The 9,841-nt window shown below is 41.6% G+C and overlaps 1 protein-coding gene across 1 annotated transcript in view; it reads left to right on the top strand.

Moving 5' to 3' along the window:
- The first annotated feature begins 798 nt into the window (after positions 1-798).
- Positions 799-9,841, top strand: part of EPG5 (ectopic P-granules 5 autophagy tethering factor) — a 106,299-nt gene continuing 97,256 nt past the window's right edge. The window contains exon 1 of the mRNA XM_019464163.2: positions 799-928. Within this exon, the coding sequence (XP_019319708.2) occupies positions 866-928 (63 nt within the window). The 5' untranslated portion in view covers positions 799-865. The remainder of the gene's footprint in view (positions 929-9,841) is intronic.

Below are 9,841 nucleotides of genomic sequence, written 5' to 3'. Positions count from 1 at the left end.
CTGCCCTTTAGGATCTTACATTCTAGAGGAGCTGACAGGCATAAACATGAAAGCAAATTTTATAGTAGTTTAAGAGGCACTAAATGCTTTGGAAAAAAGAAATGGAACAGCTGGGGAAGGGAGATGGGGCCAAGCTATTAACATCTGGAATTTAAAAATGAAGCAAGGTACACACAAGGTACATACATTCTATACTAAGAATACTTTTATGGGTCTTATTTCTTCTTTGCCCTTTTTGGATCAGGTGTCCATTTCCTGCCTGGCAATTTGTTTAGTAATACCATTTACTAACATGTCTGTTGCTCTACCAGGTACCTTTCACGATTAGCCCATTTAACCTTCATCAAACATCATCATTCTCCTTTATAAAAGAGGAAACTGAGGTGCATATCTTAAGGGACATCAAGAGCGCCAAGCAGAGACAGAGGCTAACTGACTTAAATACAGGTCAAAACAAGATTGACAAACATCCCTCCCCGAACTCCTTAAAGCCATTGGGCCTGAGGTGTGCGCGGCCAAAATGGGTGTGGGCCAGGGAGACAGACGCGACTTATCAACCGGCCAGGGCCCAGGAGCTACACAACCCTCTGGAAGCCGCGGGCGGGTTGGACCTGGAGGCCCCGCACGCCGGGCCAGGGGTGGAGCCTGGACGGAAGGGGGCGGGTCTACCATCTTTCAGTGAAAAAAAAGCCTCCTGGGGTGGTTTGTCCTATGTTGCGGCCCGTAGCGTCCCTGAGGTGCCGCCCCTTCTCCGGGAGTGGTGGATGTCTGATCACGTGATAAGTCCAGAGGCCGGAACTGGGCAGGTTGTGGGACGCGCAGGGTTTTGATAAAAACAAACGGCGACGGCGCCGCCGCAGGGTCTATGGCCGAGGCGGTAAGGCCCCAGCGCCGGGCCAAGGCCAAGGCCAGCCGGACAAAAATCAAGGTGAGGATCGCCCCCGCTAGCCTTCCAACACCCTGGCGGATGCTCCCTGCCTGTCCCCTTTTTCCTCTCTTGGGCCTCTCTATCCAGGACTAACCATCCCCTGAGCCCTCCGCAGCCACTGCCCGCACCTCCCAATATTTGGTCCCCTTACCCACTGACACTGGCCCTGTTCAGTTATTCCATTTCCACGTTCTCCTGCCGGATTTTGTCAGGAGCCCGTATTTTCCTTTTCCTCCTCTGACCTCTGTGGGCTCTTTTCTGCTTCCTTCTTGACTTTTTCTCACCTAGGTCTGGATTCCTGCCATGTAGCAGCTTTTCAGTTTCCAGCCTCATCTTTTGACTCTGTCTCTTTTCTCCTTTAAACCTAGGAACATTTTCAATCCTCTCATGCACAAAGAGGGAAGGGATCGTTCCTCCACGCGTAGCATGTACTCTCTGGTAGAGCTTTATGGATAGCGACAGATAGAAAGTAGATTATAGTGATGGACCTCTTCACTTTTGAAATTCAAGGTGATCGTGGTGCTGCTGCTGTTTATTTCTCATTATCCTGGTCATTTATGATGGGGAATGAATGTCCAGAAATGAAACCAGGGCAGGGCTCACACAGTAGAGATAGATTTGAATTTTCTGGGTTTCTTCTGTTGGTGTGTTTTGTATTCGATGCAGCTTGGGTTTTAATTTTACTCCTGTATATTTTCTGAAATGACATTTATTTTACAGTGAACAGATTAAATGCTGGCCCTGGATGGCTGGACCTAGATTATTCTGGCTTACCTAGAACTGAATTTACATTAAGGAAATAATGATGATGGTATTACAATTACTGGGAATTTCCTTTTCTACAAGGGGGTGATGTGCAGAGCAGGCATAACTTAAAAAAGGTATCAAAATCTGATTTTCTGATGGGAACAAAATTTTGACAAGAGACAGGTGTTCACCGGTACGGTATCTAATAATCCATAAATGCTTTATGTGGCTGTCTTTCATTATGATACATTAAAAAAAGGCTGTAATGGAGTTGTGCACATCAGTATACCCAGGCCTGTGAGGAGTTGCTCTTTGGGGCGAAAGCCATCTTGCTATCTAATTTAAGAAGCATATTTAAGAGAAATAATTTTGCATTGTATTGGGCTGGTAAAGAACTAGCTAGACAGAGGAGGAAGAAAAAAGCCCTTGATCAACCATGCATAAGGTCCCTCAACCTAGAATGTGGTTGTGCATAACATGTAAACATCAGTCATGTAGAGAACAGAATCTTAAATCTTAATCTGTAGGGTTTTTTTTTTTTTCAAATGAATGATGAAGTGACAAGTGATAAGTTCAAAGTCATGCAGTTTGACAACTCAAGTTAAAGCCAAATATCGCAATCCAGTAGCTTAATAAATTCATATATCTATATGTCTCTGTCTATAGATAGAATGTTATAAGTACTTAAAAACTTAAGAGGATGCTCTGTGAAGTTATTTTGTTTGCAAGAGAGTTTCTAAAATAAACTAAAAACCTTAAGCTTTTAATCCATCGTGAAAAACCAACTGCTTATTTTATTGACATGTATTAGGCAATTTTCCTATACAAACCCATGTTAATTTATTTGAAGAGACCTTCATTCTAGAGGTATTTGGTCAAACTAGAAATCTGGGCCACATACCTTTTCTCACTCTCCAAGTCTCATCAGTCACTAAGTCTTGCCAGTTGTTGTTCCTAAATATTCTCTTAATTCTGCTCATTTCTCTCCATCCCACCACTACTATCCTCCAAGGAAGAATTCTTGGATTTCTGCTAAAGGGGCCTTTCCAAGTTCATTCTTGCTGCCCATTCTCTAAACTAAAGCCAATTGATAGTTTTAAAAACAAAACCAAAACTGATACCTCTCCTCCTTAAAACCTTTCAAATGTTCCCCATTGCCCAGAGGCTAGAGTCTGGAGTCCTTCCATGGTCTCAGGGCCCTAAATGATCTGGCTTCTATCTTTCTCTGCAGCCTCAGGTTTACCACTGTTATCTCTTTTGGTTCTCAACTCTGTCTGCTTCAGGACCTTTGCACATGCTGTTTCCTCTGCCCTGACACCTCTTCCTGCCCCCCTTACCCTAGCTAGCTACTGCTCAGTCATGAGATCTCTAGTGAAACAGTGCTTCCTTAGAGCTTTCCCTTATCACCCTCACATTACTCCTTCCTGCAGTGGCACACTGCATCCCTTTTGTCACTCGCCTCACTCGTAGTTATTTTGTCAACAACTCTTCTCCCTTCTCAATGAGGGAAGGCCTTGTCTTGTTCCTAGTATCCTTCACAGCTCTCTGTGCACTTGGTCATGTTTGTTGAATAAAGGAATAGATGCTGGTATTGAAGAATATTTCCAAGCTTTGTCACTTAGAAGAATTTAGTAAATTTCCTCTGAGTAGCATGAAAAAAAAAAATGGAAAAAGTCCATAACACCAGTAAGGCCCTCATATTTGTCATTGAAAAAAATTATTCTCTTAGAGTAAATAGATTCATTTTTAGTGCTGGCTGTACTTGGGCCATAATTATAAAGTTCTACATTAATGAAATCTTTATTATCTGTAATACGATTTGTAAATATAACTATTTACAGAGCCATAAAGCAGTTCCAAGGCTCAGTTCAGGAAGTGAGTAGTGTCATGTGTTGTTGCCTTTAGACAGTTTGGGTGGCTTGTGGATTTTTTACTCGGCAGCTGACCTGCATTCCTCAATGTTAATCATCTGGTAGATGACCTCATGTTGTTAGGTTGTGGTTATCACCTCATTCCCAAGAGAGCATCTTAATAACTTTTTCATCTTTTAGTACCATTTTCTACTAGAATATCCCCACCTCAGAGGACCCTGACTTTGGTGATCTTGGTAGATTAGAGGTTAAGTACAGTAGGTTTTTAGATTTGGACTTATTCTACAGATGCAGTGTATTATAGTCCTGGAATGTATATGAACATTAGTTAAATTCTGAATGCCAACAACTCATTAACAGTAACAATGTATGGTGATTGCTAAAGATAGACTGAGATGTGGCCCAGAAAGCTGATCACAGAAACAGAAAGACCTTTAAACTGCCATCCCCTATTGCTCTTGCCTGGATGATTTCTACCTCTTAGTCCCTCCTTCCCATGAGTAGTTACAGGAGTGAAGGTAGGGGATCCACTATATATTATTTAGTTCCTTTTGTGCCTCCTAAGATCTATTCATTTGTTGAGCAAACACTCACTGGTCACCTAGAAACTGTTCAGGGTACTTGGGAAATAACAGGAAAATCAAAGAATCTGGCCTTAAGGCAGTTTACATTCTCAAGGGAGAAGACAAACAAACCAATAATCCCCCTAAAAAATAATTAAAATATGTGATATGTTAGGAGGTGATAAGTGTTAGGAAAACAGAAAAAGAACAGGGTACAGAGTTGAGGAGTACTGGTGAGAGATAAAGATGGGTTGCAATTTTCCAAGGTGACATTTAAGTAAAGACAGAAAGAGACGAGGGAGTTAGCCACATGGATTTTGGGGGAGAAGTGTTCCAGGCTAATGCCCTAAAGGAGACCTGTCTGGTTTGCCCCAAGAACTGCAGGGAGGCAGTCTGGATAGGATAGAGTGAGGGAGGGGAGGGTAGTGGAATGAAGTCAGAAAGGTAACACAGGGCCAGGTCATGCAGGGCTGTGTCAGCCATTGTAGCAACTTCTACTCCGAGTGAAATATGTAAGCGCCAGAGGGTTTTGAGCAGAGGAGTGATACCATCTGAGTTATGCTTTAAAGGAGCACTGTGCTTGCAGTGTTGATAATGGATTGTAAAGGAGCAACAGTAGAAGCAGAGAGACCCTCTAATTGACTGTTGCAGTAATCTAGGCGACAGGTGACAGTGGCTTGGACCAGACTTGTATAGCAAAGGTGGTAAGAAGTGTTTGAAGTCTGGGAGTTTCTGCAAATAGAGCCAAGAGGATTTGGTGATGGTTTAGATGTGGTATGTGGGAGAAAACAGTCAAGGATGACTGAGATGGAGGTTCGGGGGCTGATCAAGGGTTCAGTTTTGAATATGCTAATTTAGAAGCGAGTGTCTGCTAGACATCCAAATGGAGATGTAGAGTAGGGTTGGGTATGGGAATCTAGAGCTTGGGAAAGAGCTCCAGGCTCGAGATTAAGATCTGGGAGTCTTTAGCCTAGAGATATTTAAAGCCAGAGACTGAATTAGGTCACTTTGGGAATGAGTGTAGTGTGAAAAGGTGATAAGAAAAGAACCCAGGGCACCCCAACTTTAAGAGTTTGGGGAGAAGAGGAGGACCCACAAAGGAGTGTGAGAAGCTACCAGTGAGGTATTATGTGTCCCCAGTGCTCTTAACCGAGAATGTAGGGCCCAGAAGCTGGGTGAAGGAAGTGTATAAAGGAGGAGGAAGAGGTCAAGCCTGCAAAATTCTGACACGTGAAGTAAGATTGTTAAGAGCAACAGGAAAGAGGTGGCAGCCAAGAGGAGATGTACTCAAAGCAAAATATAGAGAGACCCTATCATTCCCCCCAAGTCTTTGTACTTGTGCAGCATCCCTGTATACGCGCCCCCCCCCCCCCAAGGAGAGCTGGTAAAATTGCCCCAAGAGCTCTTGATCTGATACAAACCCACGTGTCCAAGCCCTTTTTATCTGTTCTGTGCCAGACATTGTGCTAAGTGCTGTGGATACAGACATTATTGATAAACAGACCCTGCCTTTAGAATAATCTCATGGAAGTATTCTGTGAAATGTGTAAAATTGAACCTTCATTATTCATGAAGAAGCAGCTCGTTGTTATTTTTATGGAAGGAAAGGAGTCGTAATTATTTTCACTTACTCCAGTTCAGAGAGAAGGAATTGCAAATGAGGAAACTTCCATTTGTTTCCCAGAACTTGAACTCTCATTTTTCTTCTGATTTTACAAAAGTGCTCATTGCTTAAAGAAGTATGTGTGCCTGAGAGTACACACATACACACACACACATGCACAGACGCACAGAAATGTGCAGCAGAAATGAAATACCCTGAATTCCATCTCCTGGAGATAACTGGTAGTGGCAGTTTGTGTGCATTCTTTAGTTTTTTCCCACATGAACACAACATTCCAGAGCATATTTTATTTACTGTGATGTATGGTTAAGTGTGGTTTTCCATATTAACGACTCTTCCATTTCTGTATAAGTGCTTGATTATTTTTCCTTCTGTGGAATTATTTTAAAATTTGTTCTCTATCCATATGTAATTTATGTGGAGATCAAAAATAAGGAAATACGGATTCCTAATCTCCCGGCCAATTTTAGTTGTAAGAAACTTGTCTTTTGTTTAAAATAAAATGGTATGAATTTTTGCACACATAACTTGATACACATGGAGCCCTATTTAGATTTTATTTTGTGATCTGTAATGATTATTATATGTACAGTATGTTCTCCTTTATCTTTATCTCTAGTTAACTCAAGTAGGCAAAGTAATTGGAAGCTGCCTTTTTTATTTTTAAGTGAGATTTTGTATTTTTAGTGTAAGAATAGATTCATATTTTGGTCTAAAAGTTGCGTTTCCTCTGAATTCATTGGATAATCCCTCTGCTTTCTGAGAGGCATATAAAAATAAACTGAGTGTGCCAGAATACATGGTAAATATTCTAGATAATTGAATAATGTCTTTATCTAAAGTTCTTTATTCTAGTACCTAAGACAGAGCTCAGCGCACAGTTGGTACTCAGTAAACCCTTACAGTCCTCCAATCCATCACGAGTGTCTCAAGAAACATTTATTGAACACTGCTGAAAATCAGGGGCAGATCAGATCCAAAAACATAAGATATAGTCCCTGGCCTTGAGATACTTGTGGTTTATGTGGAGGGAGACAGAACATAAAGATAAATAAAGATAAGTAACCGTATGTCTAAACCTGTAACCAGGGCCGGATGACAAGTGTGTGTGTATATATATATATAGCAGGAGTTCAGAGTAAAGCACATGCGGAAGGGTCATTGTAAGAAGATTTTGTCTCGAGGCACGATCATAACTGAGTCATCAGAAGCACTGAGTGCCAGAGTTAAGAGTCAGTCTTTCATTAAGTGGAGAGCTGTGGCTGCGTCTGTGGTGTTTAGAGTGGTGTCTTAGGAAGGCCACTGGTAATGGCATCTGGGATGAATTGGTGGTGGGGCAAAGGCTGGAGGCTTGGAGACCATTCAGAACCTGTTCCCCTTTTCCGTGCTTTGGAAAAGTGACATAAGCCACAGGGAGCCACCACTGCTCCTGAGGCCTTGGCTTCGGTGATGATTTCAGCAAATTCCCTCTCCCTCCACATTCATACCCTAGAGGTCCTGCCCCGGTCTTGGGATTTGTGAGGGAACGGTATCAGGCCTTTGCCATCAGCCCAAACAGTTGTCCGTCCTTCCCTCCAGGTAGCTTCCTTGGTCTGGATGGTCCATTTGAATCAAAGCACCAGCTTCTCTGTCCTGCCTCCGCTCCCTCCTTAGGCCAACTCCAGGCTAATTCCTCTTTGGACCTAACTTCCCTAACCTGTACAGGTGGAATTTTTTGATTCCACTTTTGAACGCCAGAGAAGCACTGACTTCCACCCCAGGGGAAATAAAAGCCTAAACAAAGTCTTATGTGTTCTTCCCAGAGAGGCTAGGAAGTTTTTAAAAAAATCAGTTGATTCTCTAGCCATATTATCTGTTGCTAGAGCTGCTGGGAGTGGGCAGGCGAATTTGGGAGTAGCAGTTGGAGACTTCATTTTGTTAGTGAAGGGGAAGAATTTGAAATTACAAGGGCAATTCTGGAGTGAGGAGAGAGAGCAGTGAGGTGAGGTTGGAGTGGAGTGAGATGGGACATGGGGAGGTTCAAAATTGCCTGAGGGACAGGCTGGGGAGGAAGCGTCTGGATGCCTGTGTGTTGGAGGAGGTGTGGTTGCTTGCCTTGCCCTTGATCATATGGCTCATCTTGTGGCTGCTTCCAACTCCCTGTCTTCCAGTTGGCATTTAACACCCCTTGAGGTCTCTTTCGGCTTAAGGAAAGAGAAATAAAAATCTTCTGTGTTTTACATTCCAGTCTCTGCTTCCTTACTTCTCATTCATTTGTCGGCTCACTAAATTTTAAAAATCGCTCATCTTTGTTTTTAATAGCTTTATTGAGATGTAATTCACATACTATACAGTTCATCTATTTACAGTGTATGTCAGTGGTTTTCAGTATGATTATAAGGTTGTGCAGCCATCACCACTGTTAGGAACTGTTCTCCATAGTGGCTGCATCACGGTACAGTCCTGCCAGCAGTGTATGAGGGTTCTAATTTCTCTACATCCTTGCTGTCACTTATTATCTTACTTTAAATAGTTATCCCAGGGGATGTGACGTGGTGTCGAGGGATTTTGATTTGCTTTTCTCTAATGGCTCATGATGTTAGCATCTTTCTGTGTGCCATTTGTATATCTTCTTTGGAGAAGTGTCTGTTCAAATCCTTTGCCCATTTTTAAATTGGATTATTCATCTTACTATTAAGTTACAAGGTTTTTGTTTTTTTTTTTTTTTAAATTCTGGATATAAGTCCCTTATAAGATAATTGATTTGCAACTATTATCTCCCATTCTGTGGGTTATATTTTCATTTTCTTCAGTGTCATTTTCAGCACAAATATTTTTGATTTTTATGAAGTCCAATTTATCTATTTTTCTGTTATTTGTACTTTTGGTGTCATGTGTACCCCAAGGTCATCGAGATTTACTCCTGTGTTTTCTTTTAAGGGTTTTAAAGTTTTAGCTCTTACATTAGGTCTATGATAGTTTTTGAATTAATTTTTGTATATGATGGAAGTTAAGGGCCCAATTTCAGTGTTTGGATATCTTGTTGTTAAGCACCATTCATTGAAGACTACTCATTCCCTGTTATATTGTCTTGGCACCCTTGTTGAAAATCATTTGAGGGGCGCCTGGGTGGCTCAGTCGGTTAGGCGGCCGACTTCGGCTCAGGTCATGATCTCACGGTCCGTGAGTTCGAGCCCTGCGTCGGGCTCTGTGCTGACAGCTCAGAGCCTGGAGCCTGCTTCAGATTCTGTGTCTCCCTCTCTCTGACCCTCCCCCGTTCATGCTCTGTCTCTCTCTGTCTCAAAAATAAATAAACGTTAAAAGAAAAATTAAAAAAAAAAATCATTTGAGCGTAAATATAAGGCTTTATTTCTGGATTCTCAGTTCTCTTCCATTGATCTATGCTAGAACCACACTGTCTTTATTACTCTAGTTTTGTAGTAGGTGTTGAAGTGGCAAACTGTGAGATCTCCTTTGTTCTTCTTTTTCAGAATTGTTTTGTCTATTCTGGGTCTCTTGCATTTCCTTATGAGCTTAAGATCCAGTTTGTCATTTTATGCAAAAAAGGCAGCTGAAATTTTTATCGAGATTATGTTGAATTTGTGTATCAATTTGAGGAGTATTGCTGTCCTCCATGAACATGGAATGTATTTTCACATATTAAGTCTTTAATTTCTTTCAGTAATGTTTTGCAATTTTCAGAGTACAACTTTTACAATTCTTTGGTTAAATTTATCTCCCTGTATTTTATTCTTTGTTCAGTATAAATGAAATTATTTTCTTGATTTTACGTTTTGATTGTTCAGCTCACAAAAACTTGGCCTTTCCCCTGACCAGTATACCAGCGTTTCACTCACTGTAGTAACCAAAGGCCTCCCTCTCTTGATTTTCTCTTTCTGAACTCCCAGTCTGACAAACCTATTTATTATAGAAGCATACTGAACATCACTGCAGTGTAATTGGACCCACTTTTTCATTTTCTTATAAATACTCGTGCAGCGCTTGCTTGTTATTCGTGATTTTAGGCAGTTGGACAGACTGGTTTGTATGCATTGTGTGGCTCATATCTGAATCTGATATCCACGGTTCATAGTGTAGGTGAATGTAGTTTTGGAGGGGACACATTGCT

This window comes from Panthera pardus, unplaced genomic scaffold (assembly GCF_024362965.1).
Source record: "Panthera pardus isolate Hobbes unplaced genomic scaffold, ASM2436296v1 HiC_scaffold_15, whole genome shotgun sequence".
NCBI lineage: Eukaryota > Metazoa > Chordata > Mammalia > Carnivora > Felidae > Panthera > Panthera pardus.
Note: the sequence above shows the minus strand (reverse complement) of the source record. Positions and strands in the feature narration are given on the sequence as shown.